The sequence below is a fragment of the Dysidea avara genome, chromosome 5 (genome assembly GCF_963678975.1).
Source record: "Dysidea avara chromosome 5, odDysAvar1.4, whole genome shotgun sequence".
Lineage (NCBI taxonomy): Eukaryota > Metazoa > Porifera > Demospongiae > Dictyoceratida > Dysideidae > Dysidea > Dysidea avara.
Genome location: NC_089276.1, coordinates 12,372,564 through 12,396,098, shown reverse-complemented (window position 1 = coordinate 12,396,098; position 23,535 = coordinate 12,372,564). Strand labels below are relative to the sequence as shown.

The 23,535-nt window shown below is 38.4% G+C and overlaps 1 protein-coding gene across 2 annotated transcripts; it reads right to left on the bottom strand.

Moving 5' to 3' along the window:
* Nucleotides 1-1,145: 1,145 nt before the first annotated feature.
* Nucleotides 1,146-23,201, bottom strand: LOC136257034 (broad substrate specificity ATP-binding cassette transporter ABCG2-like). 2 transcript variants are annotated; one of them, XM_066050137.1, is made up of 17 exons: nt 23,079-23,201; nt 22,134-22,378; nt 21,914-21,973; nt 19,849-19,963; nt 19,531-19,683; nt 16,969-17,126; nt 15,715-15,866; nt 14,072-14,155; nt 13,361-13,539; nt 12,532-12,597; nt 10,870-10,952; nt 10,718-10,807; nt 7,042-7,166; nt 6,767-6,921; nt 6,579-6,668; nt 1,842-1,921; nt 1,146-1,503 (listed from the first exon to the last, which is right to left on the bottom strand). In XM_066050137.1, exons 2-17 carry the CDS (start codon nt 22,361-22,363, stop codon nt 1,350-1,352), a joined length of 1,974 nt encoding a protein of 657 aa, XP_065906209.1. In that variant the 5' UTR covers nt 22,364-22,378; nt 23,079-23,201; the 3' UTR covers nt 1,146-1,349. The 2 variants fall into 2 exon arrangements, with proteins under 2 accessions (XP_065906209.1, XP_065906210.1); XM_066050138.1 differs by having other exon boundaries at nt 22,134-22,374.
* Between the last annotated feature and the right edge of the window lie 334 nt (nt 23,202-23,535).

The following is a 23,535-nucleotide window of genomic DNA, read 5'->3' as shown; positions in this document are numbered from 1 at the left end:
AGTACAAAAAGGAGTGAAATCCACACAAAAACAGCCAAGCTGTGAAAAAATGGTGCGGCCTTAAAAAGCCTGGGTGAAAAAGTTGTGAAATCAAAGGTGGCGGCCAAGAAATGGCTGCAATGATGTTAATGCTAAAAATTTTAATAATGGCTGTGTGCATTGTTAAAATTTATTAGCATTAACATCATTGCAGCCATTTCTTGGCCGCCACCTTTGATTTCACAACTTTTTCACCCAGGCTTTTTAAGGCCGCACCATTTTTTCACAGCTTGGCTGTTTTTGTGTGGATAAATAATAAGTGGCTGAAGTACAAACTTACTTGTCAAAATGTATATCACAGAAAAGATCGATATACTCTAATAGAACAGTCAGCTGTGTGATTGTTCTATTAGAGTTACTGACTGTTCTATTAGAGTATATCGATCTTTCTGTGATAACTATTTTGATAAGCAAGAATTCATACTATTAGTATTACACAAATATTCTACCTATTATGCTAGCATTATGCTCAATGCTTTCAGACACCTATTATGCTCATAATTATGCCAGCATAATCGGCGGGTCCCTACTTAGAACAGAACAACATACTTAACCCTCTCCAACATGGATTCAGATCTGGTCACTCATGCATTACCCAATTACTTACCGTGATTGAAGAACTAGCTAAGAGTCTGGAAGATCATAAACAAGTTGATGTGTTATTTTTGGATTTTGCTAAGGCATTCGACCTTTATGAACCTTTGCCACGTAAGCCCTGCAATGGATAACACATGTAGCTATGTACCATGTGTATAGTGTGTGTGTGTGTGTGTGTGTGTGTGTGTGTGTGTGTGTGTGTGTGTGTGTGTGTGTGTGTGTGTGTGTGTGTGTGTGTGTGTGTGTGTGTGTGTGTGTGTGTGTGTGTGTGTGTGTGTCTGGGGAAGCAAATGCTCAACTGTCCATGTCTCATATAGCAGTTGAAGGTCCAGGTGGGACCTTGGGTGCCCACACCTTCAACTGTGAGACATGGTACAGCCTCCTGCAGGTTACTAGTCCTGCCCCAGGAGGGAATGTCTGTGCTGACTCATAGCAACTGAGTAGCGCACAGGTGCCCCAGTGCTGACCACTGGGAAGCGTGACCACTTAGCGGCAGCTAAAGTCTTTGCTTTTGCTTTTTGTGTGTCTGTTTCTGTGTGTCTGTGTGTACATGTACATGTGCATGTGCATGTTCGTGTGTGCACATGTGCATGTTCGTGTGTGCATGAATATGCAACATTCAAAGCAAAGTACATGTAAACTAAATATCTAATGTACAATGCAAGAGTAACATGTAGAAGAAATATGATAATTGTATTCAGTAATTTCAGTATTCATTTGTCTTTCTTCAGTAGTCGAAGATTCACATATGCCAGCAAAAGAAAACCAACATTGAAGCAGACCAGTGCTAGTATGTTGTACCAGATATCAAAATCCAAATATCCAAGTCTGTCCAAATATTCACTGCCAACCAGACACTCAAAAGTGCTATGAGGGAAAACAAAAAGGAATTACTGTAGTACACCATCCACATATATGCAACAAGACATGGAAAGTGCAATAAGGAAAGAGAGAGAATATGGTTATGTATGGTGGTTTAAGCAATTGTGCTTGCAATGCTATCAAAGCATGTAACCACTACATGTAGCATGGCTCAGTAAATTCAAGAACTAGAATAAAAAGAGGACTTACAAAAGCTACAGTACTGTAACTATGCCTACAGTGCTTGCTAATAGCCATGTCTTTATATCTCTTCTTTCACTACTTTTTATCGCTTGGCCATATAATCTGCTGTATTAACCCCCTATAATACTATAATAATTTACCTTGAGTTGTTCATGTTCATTGCCATATTACTACATCCAGGAGGGTAATCATTACCATCCAGTTCATTGACAGTTATAGCCTGTACAGATCACAAATAACACTATATAATACATTGCAAAGCACTTTACAGTAGCATCCAAAGGCTAAGGAATATAGTGGGTACTTACTAGCTATATAATTGATACAGCACAACAGACAGAATTCTTTGAAAAATAGGATAAAGTTAATTAATGGAGCCTCCATTGACTTGGTTCATTTTTCAAAGATATTAATTTATAGTAGCTAACCATGCACTATATTCCTTAACCTTTGAATGCTATCACAGCAAGAGGTACATAAGTCTTTGGATGGGGCAAAACACACTTTACTTATAGAGAAACGTAGTTAGGTACAGTAAATTAAAATATTTGAAACTCAGTGTTGGGACAGTTACTTAAATGTAACTCGTTACATATTATATATTATTTACAACTGAACTATTTAGTTACAGTTACACATTATCATACACTATGATAGTAGTGTATAGTAGGGACCACAAAGGAGTAGGCGTGGCCCACGGGATAAGATCATCCAAAAACCAGCCTCAATTTTCCCTGATGACGATGAGGCAGTGTTGATTAGGTAAAACTAAGCCCAAACAAGTTTTCAGATCGACCCGAAATGTTTTCAACAAGTTGCTACAGAATTTAAAAAAAATTTATTCAACAAAATTTTCTACTGACTGACTAAGTAACTGACTGATTCCTTCAGACACGTAACTCGATAACGGCTAAGGCTACAGGCTTGATTTTTTCACTGTTCAACGTTGCTTCGGCCCGACAGGTGCCTTTTGGCATACCGCAGTACGTACAATGCATTCTTCATGGACTTACCAGTGTCCTCCTTTGTGTCTCATTCATCTTTGCTGACAGCGAAAAGTGTCGATTTGGCATTAGCACATGATGGCTTCCCTTCATAACGGAAACAAGAACAGAAATTGTCTGTATTTGTCATAGTGGCTATTTTGATAGCAGAGGTGCATTTCAAACAGTTCTCAACTCGTACTGCTGTGTAACGGGTTGAACATAGCCGACAACAAAGCGTAATGGATACTTCACTTTTCAGATGATAATTGATATAACCGGGGCACATGTGACACTATTTCTTTCAGTATGCGTGGATTGCAGAGGTGCTTTTCGAACATTTCTTGATTCGAAATGCTGCGTAACGGGTTGAACAAAGCTGACAACGAAGCGCAATAAATACTTCACTTTTCAGACGTTAATTGGGGCGCGTGGTGCCATTTCAGATGCAAGCGCATGGGTTCACCAGTCATAATAATTATTTACAAAAAAAGTTAACAAACAAATACACAGAAATGGTATCTTTAATATCTTGTGCTGTGCATTTCCATTATGGTATCAAGATACCATAATGGAAATCCACAGTAGGGATATAACACTTCTTATTGTTTTACTGTGATTTAATATCGTGCACTACTCAAGCTTGTTTCAGTACTTTTTATCGATGTGCTATGGTCCCTACCAGCGGCGGAGGAAGTAGTTGATATGAGGGGGGGCTCCGCTGGGCTGACCCAGGCTTATTTCTATAGTTTGGTAAGGTGAGACCAAAAAAAAAAAAAGGTCACAACCAACTGACAAGAGTTTTCCACCTCACCAGCTACCATTTCTAGCTGATAAACTACATAAAATCCTTACATAGCTCGCTACACACTGACTACTCTATTAGAGTGACTGCTCTATTAGAGTATCTCGATCTTTATCACGGTTTTCAGCCCCACTTCAAGAAAGATAATTTCGGTGTGATATCATTCTGAGGGGGGGCTTCAGCCCCCTAGCCCCCCCCCCCTCCTTCCGCCGCCTATGGTCCCTACTCTAGTTGAAAATTTCAAGTTTTTCTGTGTACTTGTCCATATAATAAAGTAACTATAATAATATTACATATTATATTACTTTGTGTCCACAGCCTTAAGCTGTCACATGTGAAACTACCACTTTATCACGTGACATGATTGCGTTGTTGGACAATGTGCAAATATTGGTTATAAGAAAGAAGCTGGTGAATAAGCTTCATTCAGTAAGCTTCATTACTTCATGGTGGCTAGGCGTTACTCAGTGGATTACTAACGAGATTAATAAGGCCACTACAATGAGATAACTTGTTTCTCATCAACCGCCCGCACCAAAGTTTTCTTTTGCCCATGCGCACTCATTAGTGCACAAGATTGCAGCATAACTTTTTTGAGTATTGTGGTAGTGGGCTTATCACGTAGAAAAGCACTATTTCCATGGAAAACTACAACCCCATTGAGATACAGACACCGTTTATTAGTGTTTTTTACTTCTGTGTTGATTAGAGTGCTTTCTGGAGCATCAAAAACCATCAAGGCATCAACACTGTGACTACAGTGTACAGTAGACTATACACTAGCATTGGTACCGTGACCTGCATGCCCTATGTGCATATCTAAGAGTCATAGTAGCTTTAGTGCATAAGACAGCCCCTCCCCCCTAATAAGACTGACCATCCTACACGTGCTAACCCCGCTGCTGCATGTTTGCTGATGTTTGCTACTACTCAGTGCTGCTGTTGCTGCTGCTGCTGCTGCTGTTGTTGCTGTACTGGGGTATGGTAAATGACCCCAAGACTGGTGGAGCTCTCGTAAAGGAAATGAAAGCTTTGTTACTGAAGTTGAAGCTTATGTGAACTTGGAGTTTTACCCTCAGTGTGCACCATTGCTTGGTGTGTACCTGCCAATTACCTAAAATAAAGGATTATTATATTGGTTTTGTACAAATATATACATCCTGCAATTTATAGCTATGGTTTGTGCAATAATGAAATAATGAGATAATCCGCCCGCCCGCATGTGTTACTCTATGAGAAGTTGATGAGAAACAAGTTATCTCATTGTAGTGGCCTAACTTCGTTACTTAAGTATATGTTAAAGCATAGCCGCGAGTGCTATATGAAAAATAAAGTACGAGGCGCACGGCCGAGTACTTTATTTTTCATATAGCACGAGCAAGGCTATGCTTTAAATGATTTATGGAACTTTCTAGTCGTGTAGCTTCACCATACACTAGGACTCGTAATTAACACGCGTTGCACGAACTACATGTATTAGCAGCCTGAACACACACTAGTTTTAAAAAGTAACTCACATGTATTTCACCATAGTTTGGCATGGTAGACGTTCATCGTGTATTTTGGCAGGTTTTGCTCACAGCCCACAATCGATTCTATTGTGAGTCACAGTGAAATAATTCCGTGATATCTCCAGGACTTTTCCGTTTACATTAACAAACGTAACAGCAATGTTACCTTCTCCCACCCATCATCGAAACATTTAGGTATGTCGATAAAAGCAATCCAGTGGTAAATTTCGTATTGGCTGGGGTGATTGATCACTCAGCGCGGCGAGGCTATCAGCCTTCACCGGTGTGGGTGATTAGTCGTACTGGCGCGAGCCCCGCAGGCTATTAGCCTGCACTAAGGCATGTGGGCAACTGTGCTTTATTGCCCACAAAGAGTGCTTTATTGCACCGCAAAGAGTGCTTCTTTGTAGTCATGAAGCACTGTTGGCCAGCTGAGAGTGTACTTTATGAAATTTAAAGTATACCTTTACCTTTGATCTCGCCCACGCAGAGTTCTATAAAGTAATAATGTTATGTAATATTAGACTCTTACAGTAACTTCATTACTTAGGTAACGCATAACATTTGCAAGTAAAGTAACTTGAGTTATATTACCTGTTTTTACAGCATATTTCGTTATATTACTTCATTACAACAAAAGTAATAATTATTATGTAACGCGTTATGTAACACATTACCCCAACACTGTTGAAACTCTTATGCTATTGTAAGAGAGAGTAAATAGTTACACATATATAGCAATCACTACAGAACGTGGTAATAATGATCCAGGCGCACTAATAATGATCAGTTTCATGCAGAAAACATGAAGACGTAATGACTATGCTCTTTGATCTATCATGGCTCACTAAAGATGAGCAGAGAAATGAAGATATTCTAATCAAGCAGTCACCCAATACAACTGTCATGTACAGTGGAACCTCTATTATCAGGGCAGTCAGATACACACGATTGTCTATTGTCCGGATCTCAGAAATGTCCGTAACTAAGAAATGCATAAAAATTATGCTGAAATAACTGCTTTAAATACTACGTATTATTATTATCAGTTTGTACCATAGGTAGAGGCGGAAGTCACTACATAGCATTCTCATCATCATTTTCCTGGGCTGTAAAAGTGTTGCACCTAGCAACCAAGTGGTAGATTATTATTATTAATAGAATAAACAAGTAACCTAACAGGTACACAACAACCTCTAGGCTTCCTTCTTGATCTTTCATTCATTATTGTCAGTAGACTAAAAGCCACATGACTAATCTGGGAGAAGGGAGCTTCTGTTGTGCTGGTCTGAAGACATCAGGAAATTATCCAGCCAGTCAGTAAGAAAATCCACTAAATAAAATTTCATAGTAGCCTATTGGGAGCATTTTTGGGTAGTATTGAGATGACTTTTGGGCTTGGTTATGCCTAACCAGTGCTGTGAAGGTGTTGTGAGGCTGGTTTCTGGTCACTATTTTCTGTGAGAAACTCTATGATTAAACTGAGATTTTATCCTGTATACCATGTACAGGTTGACAATATTAAGTTCTTTCTTCAACAAAAACAATGAGAAATGTTATCAACCTCCCATAACTCACATTTAGTGCATAGCGAAATATACTGAGATATTCCAACCAGGCGAGCCAGTCATCAACTGTCCTCAGATTTTTTAAAAATCCTGCAAACATCTACAGGAATATAGCATTAGTTGTCAGTCTTAATGATTTATAATTTTCTATAATAAGTGGTGTAAACAGGTTTGCAAAATCACAACACACACACATACCACTTGTATAAGGAATGATGAAGCAATCCCCATAATGGCTAGGTCGGCCACTGGAGCACGTGCACTGACAGCAAAGGCAAGAGCTGATGCACAAGATGCCATCAGAGCAATTGTCAACATGTAGAAAAAGAACTTTCCAACATCCGGCTCAAAACCTAACAATCGTAATAATTATGATTTTTGCTTCATGTTCAAACATTCTACATTAACAAGTTCACTACATTAGGAGATTAATATATATAAACTATTTAAATACAGAATACATGCACACTTACCAATCATCCAGTATGTTATGGTAGTGTAGAAAACTACTGGGAAGAGTCTTATCGGTAAAAGATCACAAACCACCTTTGCAAAGAAGTAAGATGAAACTCGGTAGTACCCACTGACATTTTGATGCCTAAAAGAATGAAAACACACAATTGTTTAAACAGTCTATACCAACTGTGAAAGAATAATGTGGCTTTCAGGGTGAAAAAAGTTTTGAAGCAAAAGAAGGAATCAGTACAGTGATGTTGAAATCAATCATGATCAGTGTCATTGCAAAATTGTCATTAATTTACATTATCATCATTGCTGGCTGCCATATATGCTTTTAAAACGTTTTTCTAATCTTAGTGTATGTTTTAGATGCTGCACCCTTTTTGTAGCCTGGCTGTTTTGATATGTGGTTCGTAATAAGAATCGCCATGGAATTTTTACAAACTCCTAATACAGCAGTCACCTAAAAACTGCCTTATAATTAGAAAGTAGACTTGTTTGTGAAGCAACACTTAGGAAACTATTTTTAATCATTGAGCTAATGATGCTAAAGCATCTCTGCTGAGTTTTTATATAGTAAAACAAAGTTGGGCAAAATTTGATTGTTGCTAGTTTTATGTTGTAGTATTAGTTGACTAAGTTCATGGTTGTAGCGGCACTCTTTACCCTTAGATTGTGTAAAGCATTTCTGCTGAGTTTTTATATGCGGATGCAACGAGAAGGCATCTCGTAAGTGTTCATCATGTGCCTACCAGCGTTAATATCATCTCATGAATTTGACTTTCATAAACCATTTCCCAAAGTCCAAAGTTGTGTGGAATATTAGGCTTGTTAGAAGCCAAAATCGAATTATTTGTGGGTGCCATGTTACCTGGCTACAACTTAATAATCCCCTCATGCTGACCAGAGTAGTTGCTGACACACATACTGCCTATACTGTAGGTAATTATATTAACCAACTAACTAACTCGTCTTTCTATAACATAGGTAATGCATACATAGTCACCATAAGATTATCACTATACATTACCCAGCCATCAATTATATGAATGTTCTGTTATCCTCCAAACTATGGAAGTGACTGTTCTATTAGAGTATTTTGTCTAAAGTGTATAGTATTGTAACTGAGCTCTGCATATAAATGTATATATAGGCTTCAGTTATCTGAACTTTCCATTAACCAAACACACCTAGGGCCCAATAAGTTTGGATAACAAAGGAACCACTACTGTAGTAACATACAGTTGTATGTGACAGAGTGTGTTATTAACACAAAATCATTGCTAGCCTGTGAAGCACTCACGTCCAAACAGTGTAAACACATGCATAATTATTACATTTACAAAATTTAATAGTGTGGTCTTCCATTACAGTACTAGTCCTCAAAGGTGCACTCTTACACTCAGCCATGTACAGAACTTACATTTACAAGAGCTGTAAACACATTTTGTGTAGCTAGTTGCATTAATATGTAGTATCCAGTGCACTGATACAGAAATTTACTGATATTTAATAGCCGATATAGTGGCTACAGAATTGCCAATTCTGACACCAATATGTTGTAGTAATGAGCTGCACCTGAACATGAATACTTTTAATATGGACAATACAATAAAAGTGGTAAGAAATTAAAGCTAAAAAAATAGATACCAAAATCCTTTTTGTCTCATGAAAAAGGTGGTGATAGAAACGTTTGAGCAAAGAAAACTTGAACCCTTCGATATCATTTTTACTAAACTTGGGATTGATGGACTGCCCTTGCTTACCACCACCAGCACAAAGAAAGGCATGTGCTGGACAACTGAACAATACAAGAGAAAAGTAGAGTAACGCAGCCAGCATGTTACTCTAACAAGCAGGACTCCACTTGCCCTAGATCCATTGGTGGTGGAGCCCTGTGTAAGCACCAATGGATGAACGTGTCCCTTGAGTGCATTGAATAGCTGAACAGAGCAGAGAAAAACCAACACAACACCAAAGCCAACCCAGGACTACGGAGTATTCATGACCCCACTTATAATAGCCGATAGGAGAGAAGCCAAATGCTTGTAGAAAACTGTGGCCTCGTGAGCCAATCACCCTGTTGCCGACATGACAATAGGTGTAAACGAAGCATGTTCAACCTCATGAATTCTCTGACTGTAAGCTTGATGCTTGATATTCTTAAAGGTACAAGAAAGCAATGAAGAACTGTTAGATAGGGCAAGTGGATTAAAAACACGAACATCAGTAAAACATCTCTTAGAACAACTACCCCAAAAACCATTCATGACAATGTCCAAATGAACCCCTTCTTGCGTATTTGAGGTGGAAAGATGGAACTCATCATGATTGTGGACAGGCTGCAGTTCTGGTTCAGTACACACCTGGGAGCATACCTCTGTCAAAAGAGTAGCAGTGAGGTTCCTTATCTCATTGTGGCGAAGGGAAGGTATACGTAGTCCCCCTTTCGGACAAGAGAGCACATGATCCACAGAGAATGAAGCCCCACAAGCACAAAGAGTTGGAGTACAGAAGGGAGGCCAACTGTAACACAAGACCAAGGCATCCTGAAAGGCAGACTTGTGTAGAGCAAAACCATGCTCATTCAAGGAGAGAGTTGTAAGCCAATTCGAAGCCCCTTTCACAGATGCTAGCTCCACTGCACACTGCAGTGTGGGTTCAACTGATGAAGTAATTCAGAAGAAGTCTTAGAGTAGGTTTCTAACTTTGCTTTGCTCACAGAAGATTTTCTAGACTGTTGCAAAGAAATAGCCTCAATAAAGCTCTTAGAATGGTCATGAATACACAAACAAAGAGGCTCAGCAATCTGACGAGAAGCAGCCAACTCATTGTTACTTGTGATAGTTGGAATAAAAATACCCAGGCCTCCCCAACGAGCAGGAAGAGCAAACAATTGCTGTAAATTATCACAAGGCAGTGGATAGCTTGATAAGGTAGGGATAAACAGATGTTGCATTACATCCTCAAGAGGTTGAAAGATCACACTGTCAAAGGGGACAGTCCTAGAAACAAACATCCAAACTATATGTAAAAGCACAGTAATCAGCATGGGGCTGACTCTCCACAAATCTAGCCAAAACAGTAGTCTCTTCAGACCAGCCCTTGACCTTGTCAGCAGCAAAGGATTGTATGTAACTCTCAGAACCTATGGCAGCCCCTAAATAAGGACGGCCATCACTGGTAACTCTGATACCAGACCCATTGAAGGAAGAAACAGAGTCCTGAAATAAGTGATCCTTCGTAACCAGCCAAGTCTTCACTGCATTGACAAAGTACCCAAAAGAAGGGCCTAACTCACAAAAGTGGTCCCACCATTTATGCAAAGCACCTAGTTTCCCACAAGCACAAGCATCATCGGCATACCAAATTTGTTCAACTCCTTGCTGTATCAACCCTTGGATATCATGGAAGTCTGATATCTCAAGGTTTGTGTTCTTCATACCAACAGTGATACAAAGTCAACTACAACAATGCTATATATATAGTGCAAATATGGTACTTAAGTGAACTATCTGCTAAAAGTCAACTTATATTTCAGATAACGCGATAACAGTACCAAACCAATATTACACATTATAATATCACATTGCAGAGTGTAACAAATGAGATGAGTGCTTCTTTATAGAATTAGTTGACTGTTCTTCATTCGTGGGGTGTTATGCAAAACACAATGACACACAAACTTACACAAAGATTGGCCTTTCTTTCAGAAACACATCTACAGCAGGAATGTTGATGAAAGCCATGTTGATTACAACAAAGAACATGGCACCAATCCTGGAAGATACAGTACATAGAAAACACATATTTTACTCCATCCAGACACATGTTCAACACACCTGTCTTGTACACCAGCAAAATTATCATCAGCTTGTAGAAATATGAGTCCTAGAACTATGGACAGGACAATCAGCATACCAACCTAATCAGAGACAAATCCATTTGAATTTCATATGGGTAAGCTAGTAAACTTATAAGAATCTATAACTTCAAGTATTCAAGCAGCTATATATGTACCTTTCAATCTCACTGCTGAGCAAATAAATGCAAGAGTATTCATATATACACAGTAATTACTCTAATAGAAAATACAGTACATTTTCTTTATAATCTGACAAACAGTATATACTGTTTTCAGTTTGTCAGTTTCATATAAGAATGGTATACAGTGTACATCTCAGGAGTTTCAGTGTTTTTTTTCCACTAAGAAGGAAAGATGGAACCCTAGTACACAAGTTATATTCATTTACATAACATTGATTGATATAGTTGGATAATGAAGGACATAATACATTCTAAGACTCTAATCTTCTGAGAAATTTTTCAAATTAGACTTTCTAGGTTTGAATTTGAGACCATTTTTGATAGTTATTTAACAAAGTGTATGCTTTGCAAAGTTTTAACCTACAAAATTAGTTATAGCCTATCTGAGATAAAACCTATCTGATGGTAAAGTGTAATAAGGCAGTATTGTTATAATTTGCAAAAATTATCATTTGATGATGACATTAGAATTGTGACTGCTCTATTAGAGTACCCCAATTTTTGCACAAAGATTTAAACTCATATTTCTTCCAGTACAGTTTACAACTATAATATTATGTTTTTTGTCCATTGGCTTTCTGTACTTCAATACGGTGTGCCCAGCTTTTTTTGGGTGTCAATATAGTCCTGTAAGTTCAAAGGGGGAAAGAGAAGGGCCAGCCCCTTTCCTTTGCCCTCTGGGCTCCTCTCAGATCTGCCTATGCCAGTATGCAATTTAATGCTACCACAAGCTGAGTAAGGTTGGCAAACTGTGGTTCAACCAACCCATGACAGTACACCACATGTATATTTGTATGTATGTATGTATGTATGTATGTATGTATGTATGTGTGTGTATGTGTGTGTATGTGTGTGTGTGTATGCATGTATGTGTATGTATGCATGTGTGTGTGTGTATGCATGTGCGTGTATGTATGTATGTATGTATGTATGTATGTATGTATGTATGTATGTATGTATGTATGTATGTATGTATGTATGTATGTATGTATGTATGTATGTATGTATGTATGTATGTATGTATGTATGTATGTATGTGTGTATGTACATATGTGTGTATGTACGTATGTGTGTGTATACATACGTATGTGTGTGTATGTATGTGTGTGTGTATGCATGTGCTTGTGTGTATGTATGTATGTGTGTATGCAGATATGTGTGTGTATGTATGTGTGTTTATGCATGTATGTGTGTGTGTATGTATGTGTGTGTGTGTATGTTTGCATGTATGTGTATGCTTGCATGTATGTGTGTGTATGCATGTATGTGTGTGTATGTATGTGTGTGTGTGTGTATGTATATGTGTGTATGTGTGTGTGTGTCTATCTGTCTGTATGTTGTGTGTATGTGTGTGTATGTATGTATGTATGAGTGTGTGTGTGTGTGTGCGTGCACACAAATGGCGCGTATGTGCATGTGTATGCATGTATGCATACGTATCTCTAAAGCACATTTACCTGTACACCAGTAGTCAGTCTACTGCGGATAAGATTACGGAAGGTCCTGACTGCTAAAATTCCAAACTGTAACAAAACAATCAACATGTGTCATTGATCTTGACATGTTTTAATAGTGCTACTGTATTTGTAACAGCGATAAGGGTGTTGGTATAGGTAGAATGCTATTTCAATAACTATTTTTTTGCTTTCCAACATTTCTTTTACATATTTTCCACCTAGTATGATATTTGCGCTATTTTTTTCCAACATTTCCAAGTTCCAACTGTGTAATTATAACTTTACTGTGCAATGACCACTCTATTAGAGTATCACCATTATTTGTTTCAGGTATAGAAAATCTGCAAAGTTTACGTTTTTCAGTGTCCACTATACCTATTATGCCTTCAATGCTATTACAGTGGAATCTCTTTAAGCTGGGCTAAATATTCTTGGCGATAATATGCAGGTGGTTGCTTTATACAGCTGCATTGTTGTGTAATTTATTTCACTAGGAGATGGCCTTTTTAGAGAGGTGACCTTCCTATACAGGTGGCCACTAAAACAGATTCCACTGTACTCCCTTATAGTGTCCCCCGAATATTGCTGGCTGAAATGATGCATCCCTAAGCAAAGCATATCATAAAAGAGCACACATATACATTTACTAGCAAGAAAAGCAGTATATAGTTATTTTGGACCAAGTCTTGGACAGAAGAAAATGACTGGAAATGGTTATCCGAATATCTTTGTAAATGATGCACACCATAATGTAATGCAGTCCTGCATTCCCTTTGTATGGATACCAATATATAAGGTAAAGATGACCATGTTAACTGAGTTTACTAACCTGCCAAGGAAAGTTAGTTTCAAATTCTAGGGTTTCTGCTTGTGGTTCATTAAGAGCTGTTTTCAGTTTCATATCAAGGTGTTGTTTGACTGACAGAAACTCATTGCTCTCTTCATAAATGTAGGGAAGACGAGCAGCATCACCAGAAGACTCCACCTTACGCTCAGCCGTACCACCATCTGATAAATCCATACAGCACAATCACACATATACTATATATGACAAAGATGTGTCCAACACAGGAGATGTTATGTTAGTATATTATGTGAACCAATAAACAGTAATAAGTTTGTATATGTTGTGCTACTTTCTAACTAAAAACCAGGCACTCATTACATCTCAAATAATTTCTCAGGCACTTAAGCAACTTTTCACACTGGCCACTAAACAGGACCACCAAGAGGAATCAACTTCCTATGTCTGAGTTGTGTTCTCCTTGACAAAAGGAAGGACACAAACCACTTTTCCTTTACTGCTACAAATAGTGTCATTTGTGGCACTATACAAGATTGTCTGCACTAGTTATTTATTTGAGACCCAACATTTATTTGAAACTTGGAGTTTGTTTCTGTTGCAAGGCTCTATATACTCTGGGTGTTTTATATGGGACTAACTTATAGTGGCTGTAGAACCGGTATGTAAGTACCAAGAGTATTTGTAGTATTTACACTGCATGTATATCAGCCCCATAATATACATTTAATGTAGTACCTTCAGGACCATCAGCCTCCTCATTCTCTATGATCACATCAAGGAGGAAATCAGCAGGATTATTGTGTTGTTCACACTGGTAACCTGTAGGAATTGCATTTTTTTTAAAATTCATACATTTGGCATATTCCCAAGTAATGGGCAACACAGTATGTGTGTACAAGCATATTTGGTAACAACTCATGATACACACTTAATCACAACTGATTTCCCATCAGAGATTGCTGTTTTAAGGTCACATGAAAAAGTGCCAACTACCTGTACTGTTAGGTCAATAGTACACACCTTGTACCTGGGGACCAGTCACCAGACGTTCAAATAACTTAATCCAGGAGGGGATGTGGAATTGTTGCAAAACATATTACGTGTCTGAAGTGCCAATAGTGGTGTGTACTTATTGGGTGTAGCTTGTTTTGTATCTGTTATATGTGGCATGATAATTCAGAGCATTAATAGCAAGAGTTTATAATGGTGTAGGGTATAAACTCTTGTTAATAAGAATTAAGTGTTATTTCAATAAACGTATGTTTATGTAACAGAAATAAATTAAAAGGTGGTATCTGAGGAGGTCAGAAGCAATTAAGCACCTTTAAAAATCTGTTACGCAGAAAGCCAATTTTCTGTGATAAAATAAAATGTGTGGACAATGTAATGGAGTGTGACATTATTGTTTTGCTCACTAGAATATACATACCTCAACAGTGCTAGAAGATATAAAGTTACATAATTGTCGCCTCGAAAATATATAGGGGCTTTTACAAAGCAGACTACATTACCTCAATGCTTATATGAAACACGATCTAAATATCTGACGAGTTCCATTAAGCCCCACCATTTGCTAGTTTTGTATTGTGACTATTGAGGGCTCATGTGAAATTTCAAGCCAAAATTAATATTAACATTATTAATATTTCAAAGTAGCACTTAAAGCACTCCAAACCTCCTCTAAGGTGGAATGATGTGCTCAAGATAAACACACTACCATACAGCAGAAAATTTTGATGAAAGAATAAGTTGATGAATTTGTTAAATTCATCAACTTTTAATTCATCAGACAATCTGCATATAAGCACCTCTATGAGTACATGTATGATTTCTTGATTTTTGGCAATAATTTCGTCAACACTAATGAAGTGTGGATTTGTCAAATTTTTCTTTTGTCAAAAATTTCCATCATACCGTACACTTTTTACTGTGAAATTCATATTAAAAACATATTATCTACTGGCTACACTTCACAGCAAAAGATCAAGACATTTTAATAGAGTAGTCACGAGAGTTTCAAGTAATACTACTGTACTAGACACATTCAAGGGTCCATGCACATTGAGAGTGACACAGTCTTAGCTGGTAGTAAGTTACAGTAATAATCAGCATTGCTTCATTGTTTCATTGTTTGTAGTCACTGAGGTGTAAACAAAGTCATTTCACTAAGAATATGTGGGTGCTGAAAACAACAGAAACTGCATATACTAGTAAAAAGTTTCAACAACTAACAGTTTCAGCTGCATTAGATGGGTTAATAACTGTATGTAGAATAGCGTTCTTTAGATGGCAACTAAGACAGGTCAGTAAGTTTTATGAAAAACTCTTCTTCAAAACAACAATTCATGGCATATATGAATACACCTTATCAGACTAACCTAATTCAGAGAAATAGTTCAAGGCATTGTCAGCAGGTCCATGATAGACTAGTCGACCACGAGACATCAGTGTCAGTGAATCAAACAACTTGTAAATGGAGTAACGTGGTTGATGTATTGACATTATGATCACCCTGCCTGATGAACTCAATCTGTAGAGTGATAACAAAACACAATCACATACCCACTGACTATCATATTACTACACAGTAGATGCTATGAATTCTATGTATTCTTGGACCTGAAGTGAAAAACTCATCATGCGAACTAGTGCTCTATAATAATACACATACTACCTGTGTTAGCTATGTCATTAATGTCCTTTGTCCATAACATGTGTACGTTGAATTCTTGAATTTAAACTGAGTGAGTGGACCACAGATTAAGGACATGGATAGTAAGGAAGAACCTGAATCTAGAGATTTAGGTTTCTGGAAACTTATTGTGCAGATACTGTATCTACACATAAGCACTACAAGACCCCCTAACCCCATTTTATGTTACAGGGGGCTATCACTGTCCATCAGGAACACACCACTAGTGAGTGATGTGTTACCGACACACACTACACTAAACCACACTATATGTGACTGAATTTGACAAAACAAGGCTTCGACGCACAAAGCTTTGTTAGGAGATATGGCGATTTTAAGGAATCATTGTGTAATAACTTCCCAGTGCCTACAGCTGTGTAAACAAAATTTGTACCAATTGTTCATCTGTTCACTAGCTATCACTGAGTGGGTGTATACATTTCTGATACCCAACATTTGCCCTGTTTTGAGCAGCTTTATAATATCACAGGTGGTAGTAATAGGGTGGGAGGGTGGGGGTGGACAGTGGTCTTAATATACGGGTATAAAATGAAGTAAGAAGATGATTGGAATCCAGAGGCCAAGTTTGGGCTCTCCATGGCCCTCCATGGCCCTCAAATTACTCCAAATTGACTGAGAACACTATTGGCGAGCTCTCTGTGAAGTCTCAGCTCACTACACACCATTATCACAAAGCCATGGTCATTTAATGGTGCCAATCTCACACTCATGGCTTTGACAGGGTCGGAAGAAAGCTGCTACAGAAACCAGACTTGCCAGTGCTGAAGGAAGTACAGTGTGAAATATGATAGTGTATTAGACCAGCAATCCATTTCTGGTAAAATCGTAAGTTTGATTTTGTGTGTGGAAGCCTTGTTATATGAAATCCGGTCACATATATACTCTCAGCACATTCACACACAACCCAACACATCCTCACTCCTTCAGCAATCTGACAACAGATACTGCTGTTGTAGCATCTAATCCAGTAGTGGGCTCATCCAGGAATATAATACCAGGAGAAATTATCAACTCCATTCCAATACTGGTACGTTTCTTCTGACCTCCAGATATTCCTCTACTCATTTCTGTTCCAACCTGTGGGAGTGATCAAGTGCAACAGTTGCACAGCTGGGCAAGCTGAATTATTTGTTAGTACAAATAAATGTATATAGCATACTAGCAATAGTCAAGGGAGTATGGAAAACCCGGAATGCTAGAACAACCCAGACTAGTCGTGATCAAAGACACATGCAAATACTACATAACTTGCATGCTATAGATTATCAGTAACTTTTCTATACTATTTTACCGGTGCTTTCATGCTTGACAGCACTTATGCCTTTGTACAGCTGCTTTGCAAGGTACACAATAGCAACAGATAACAACAGATAACAATAGACCAAGTGTTCATAAAAGTATTAAAGAACAATCTTTTTTGGCCAGCACAACTTTTAGCATATATACAGGCATGCACTTGAAATAAAATGGCTTCTGGAACATGAAAATTACCTAATAAGGAAGCCTATATCGGTACAATTATCTTTCTCTGCAATTGCATAATATTGTTTGTATGTATATATGTGAAACGTTTTGTCACCTTCTTAATTTGCTGTCAATAACTGTAACTGATCAAGGTTGATTAGCTAAACTTTATTGTGGTGGTGGTAGTAGCTATATACTGCAGGTGTGTACACTACAAACTAACTAGCCTAGAACTCTGCACATCTTGTGGATCATTCCTTCAAGATGTAAGTTTTTCAACATTCTCTGTCAACAGTGCAGACATAAAGTTACCAGCTGGACTAACTAAGAAACTGCTTTGATGGTATTATAGTGGCCACAACACAATGATGCATGTATGCCAGGATGCAAGTGTTGATGGTCAGTGTAGTGGACTACCAACCTACTGATATTGAAGGTTGTCAATGTGGAGTACATACATAGCTCTGATGCCATTATGTCCTGTTAAATTTCAGACAACTACAGTAAATACAATGAATTTCTGACACCAGAGTTGATTGATTACTATATAATCTCAACTTTGCACAATAGAGTGGATATACGTACCTGCTCCACCTCATGCTTCAGCAGTCATTTTTGCAATTAGCTATACAAAGCACTTTCTATTAAATGCCATCATTTATAAGAAATACATAAATACCCAGACTTCAGTATACCGATGAACACACTGTAAGGTACATGTACGTATGTACCACTCTGCGTGGGCAGTTCAAAGGCACCGCCAGTGCCATAATTTGTATATTGCACTGCTGCAGACCGCAGCGAGTGCATTATAACTTATAATGCACTGGTTGTGGTTTTGTAGACCACAACGAGTGCATTATAAGTTATAATGCACCGACCGCAGTGTAATATACAGATATTTCACTGGCTGCGGTTTTGTGCAGCATAGCACAAGTGCCGGTGGCGAAGACCACTACGACACCTCACCTAATAGGTGGAAAGACACTTCACAGATCACTCGAATTCTTTTATAGCCTGACATGTAAAGGTCGATTGTGGGCCATAACGTCACCAATACGTATAATGTTTACAAGCAGCCAATGGTGATCGACAAAGCCAACACCGGTGGCCACAACTCTAGTCTACATATATATAAACGTACTTATACACCTTACTAGTCTGGTGCCATCTTAGCCCAGATTAAGCTGTAGTCCACTTCGACAATGACTCAATAAAACAAATATATTCTAAATAATACTAACCTTTACGTTCGGTTGTGGTAACCAGTTTTGTCATGCCACCAGATTCAAGTTTAGCCAGTGTAAATAGTAAGAATTAGACTAGTATCGTTTAGTAGTTAGGTTTTGTTTACTTAAACCGTCTATTTAGCTGCTTTTTTTTGCTCGAGAGAATCACTATGGTGATTAGTCTGGTGCTTAGTCTATATGGCATGCTGGCATGCTGAGCACTACATGATGAGAGTCGAACAGCAAATTCAGGTTAGTGATATAACCCATAGCGTACTAGCTTTCAATATCTCAGGTGGCTGCAGTACTGCAGGGGGAACATCATTGCAACGTCTGGCTTGGTTACCCACAATCGATGTTAGAAACCTGGCCTTTATAAGTGTTACAGCTGTCTTGTGAGACTCTCTCCACCTATTAGGTGAGTGGTACATAACAGTTATACAACGTGCACTCGTGCTCTACCTGTATAAATGCACTTGCCTTTGGGCCTAACGGCCCTCAGGCTCGTGCGTTTATATCAGGCAGAGCACTCGTGGCAGTTGTATAACTATATAATAAACACAGTTAGCAAACCAAAGGCTGAGTAAACTAAACCAACTTTTCCAGCCACACAATATAAGGATAAAATTGGGGCTTTGTCCCAATATACAATTTGTCTATACATACATATTACTAGCTACCAGTACATTATTACATGCACCTGGTAAACAAGTTACATAGAATACATACAGGTGTATATATACGTACAAGTACGGTACTCATGATCACAAACACACACACACTCTTACTTTAGTGTTTGCGACATGACTGAGACCCAATTCAGCTATAACACTCTCCACTTTGTCAGATCTTTCCTTCCTTGTCAATGACATGGGCAGTCGTAGAGCAGCAGAGAAGGCTAAGTTCTCCCTCACAGACAAAGTACCCATCAACAAGTCCTCCTACAAAGAAGTATACACATACAACAGCAAGAATATTACAGTACAGGTATAATGGTGCCTCACACACACACACACACACACACACACACACACACACACACACACACACACACACACACACACACACACACAAACACACACACACAAACACACACACACTACTACCTGGACTACATAGGCTGAGGCACACTTGAAGTTATGTGGTTGTCTCCTACCATTAATAAGAACACGTCCTGTTAGTCCTTTCTTAGCCTTGCGGTCAGCCAGAATATCTAATAATCTGTTGATAACAGCATCATTGAATTGTAAGTCATGTGTAATACATGACTATGTGCTTGTGCTACGATTGCATAATAAATTCCTTCCATGGTTACCATATACATACAGGTACACTGATGAACAAATTTTACAGTTCAGATATATTTTCAAGGATCACTCATATATTGCACTCAGCTTGTAACATGACACAGAGTAATGATCACTAATTAATGACGACGAATATTTTTTTGTGGATAACTAATGCCCCTTGAATGCATATTATAATGGTATCATGGTCATTGAAGTAAATGCATGGTTGTATACTTAAAAAACAACTATCATATAGTAAAAAACTTTGGCGGTAAAAAAGTGTGATGAAACCCCTCAGTTGAAAAAATTGGTGGAAAAAACTTCGGTGATTGAAATAATATTTGCCAAAGTTTTTATCACCAAAGTTTTACTGCACAGTGTGTAATGATAATGACAAGGTGTCAACTCATCAGTTAAGTAGTGTAGTAAGTGTATAGGTAGCTAGCGTTGTTGTTGTAGTAGTACTTTTGTAGCTACTAATCTAATGACGTGCTACTAATCTGACGACGGCGTGCTTCGCTATCTCCTGCGATGCCAAGAGTGATCATATTTACTTTTTCAGTGAACTCCAGTAGCAGAGATTGTCACGTATATCGAAATATTTGGCCAAATCCATCATAAACCATCGAAAGACAATGAAGTAGCTGATGTGCAAATGAGAAGCTGGTTGGAAATGCTATCCCAAGGAGTGCTTATAACTGTGGGACACATTCTTGATCTCCAAAGTCAGCTTGATCTCTATTGTGTGGTGGTACAAGCTAACCTTCATCTCAAGTTCTAGTTACTCAATGTGCTCATGTGACCATCTAAAATAATTGGCAAAAAAACTTTGGCGAATTGAATGCTATTTGCCAAATTCGCCTAAGTTTTTTACTATACGGTAATTATTGATGTACTTGTAAGGGTGAAGTTGTTACTAGGCTGGAAAAACTATAGAGATGCTACCAAAGTATTAGCTAGGAATGCATAGCTGCATGGACCTGCATATCAAAGAAAGCAACTTCAGGTGCATCCACAGCCAGGGCTTGCCTTCTAATAATAAAGGAAAGTGAATTTTGCATTACTGGCTATCAATGCATGACTTATCTAGGGTTTACCATTGCAAGCTAGGCCAGACTGCAGTATCCCACTGGGCAGTGGCTAAAAAAACTATTTTTCTTACAACTAGCCCTAACTTGAGACCGGGGGGTGTTAAACATAAACAAAATTTGCTTCTGTGTTTGAAGTTCATATTTTGTGCTCTATATTGTCATGACTGCTAAAGTGTCAGTGAAGGGAACGATTGAAGGGAATCCTTACTAACTTGGGGAGGTCTAGGGACATACTTACCCTTGAAACATAATTGCGGAAAGATGTAATGAAAACTTTTGAAAATGGCTATCGCAAGATTGGATCCTGAGGAAATCCCTACAGTAGACTGTAAAAAAAGAGTGTTAACATGCACAGCACATAATTGTAATTATTATGTAATTGTGACTTTATTCTTTACTGTGGTGCAGCTTGCTATTTTAGTCTGACTTTTACAACTAGCCAAAAAAAGCCATTTACAACTAGTCCTTTTTTAGCTCCTGCTACAGGGTATACATCCAGCTAATGCACACCACATCATCCCAACCATGTATATCACACTTATTCTAACAAATTAGTATGCAATAAAGCATGGGATTAGTTTACTTGCTGGTACAAGGAGGATGAAAACAAGTACATTATTCCACCCACTGGAGCATGAGATTGGCTTGTTAGCTAGTAGCTATAAGTCATGCAAACATAATTGATAGGTACATTATGGTCTCCTTAAGTGCATCACTGTGGTACATGCAGGGTGTACAAGAGCACCTGTTGCTACTGGTACTGTAGCTATGTATGCATCTGTAAAACTTACGAGGTCTTTCCACTTCCACTTGGTCCCATTATGGCATTTAGACCAGGACTCATTGATCCACTACAATCAACAACATCAGTAAACACAAAAAAGACAATCTCAAAGCTAGAGGAAAGCTTTGCCTACCGTACTAACACACAGACACACACAGACACAGACACACACACACACGCATCCTATATATGAATGCAGATTTCATCAAAGTAACAACCCAACTCACCTAACATTATCTAGAATCTTCTTTGCAGGGATCTCCTTAAAATGAGCCAAGAATGGTTTAGGTTGTATGGTATAGTTGATGTTGACAAATGACACATTGTTCCCACCTCTACCATAGGTAGTTATGACAGATGAGTCTGATGATAAACTCAACCCTAGAAATGTTGTCTCAATTTCCTTGTGATCATATCCTACCTCTGGTACAAATCCATTTTCTGCTCTAACTGACATGATGAATCAACCTGACTAGAAGAAATTCTACATGATAAATTAACATGAGTTGAAGGCATGCACACCTGTGCACGCTTGTAAATCAATAGCCTGCATGTTTGTAAAATCAGTGTTGCCAATACTGATAATGTCTGTCAGCAATTGACACTTCTAATTATGCTTGTACAGAAACACAAAGTCTTGTCTTGTGTAGGCAGGCTGGTCGTAGCTATGCAAAAGATGTGAAGTTGTCAGTGATCATGAACCATGCTGATCTGTGTTGTCACTCAGAAATTCTTCCCCATATTATACATAGTTTGTCTGTTTGGTGGAATACTGACTTACCGTGCTGCCATTGCCAGTTTCAAGCCCATATTCAGTGTACTTTTTCATCATTACTTCACTTTAACAACCATATCCTCAGTAATTTCTAGTATATTGCTGATTTGTAAGTATTGCATGTGTAGCACTCACATGTAAAAATTTCCGGCTTTGCAATAGTTATGTGTTTTTGTTTTGTAGTCTAACTAGAGTACAGTTATAATCAAAATCAAAATGGGGCATTGAATGTATAGTCTGTGAAGAAGTTATAATGCCTAACTAATATGTAATACCCCGATGTAATAAAAGAATGGTAGCCATCATTCACAACTGCTGATCACGCCAACTGAGACTGAGCTTCAACTTACAAGACCCATGTAGCTAGCTAGCTAACAATTATAATTATTTCACTTACTAGTCTCCTGTCTAGGCGGAAGACTCTGATGAGACCGGCAATATACTTCACTTCAACTGCACAACCGATTGTACCTGCGTGGGCACTCCGGCATGGCGCTGAAGGACTACAAGCATTTATTCAGTAACGCGCACCAGTCTGTCGCTGATCACGGGAGAAACTTACTACGTAATCTGTATTATTACGTAACTCGTTAGTAGCGACTCTTGGCTAGCTCTCTCACAGGCGTAGCAACCCGGGGAATCAAGGAGCCCCCCTTGCGATTTTCTTACAAAAAGATCGAGATACTCTAATAGAGCAATCAATTACTCTAATAGAGCAGTCAATTACTCTAATACACACACTGAGATGCTTCCACCTATTGGTACCTATGTGTATATAAAATGGACTGAAGACAATGGAGAATTGCCAGGATGGTACAAAGCTTATGTTGATGAGTACTACACAGATGGATCTT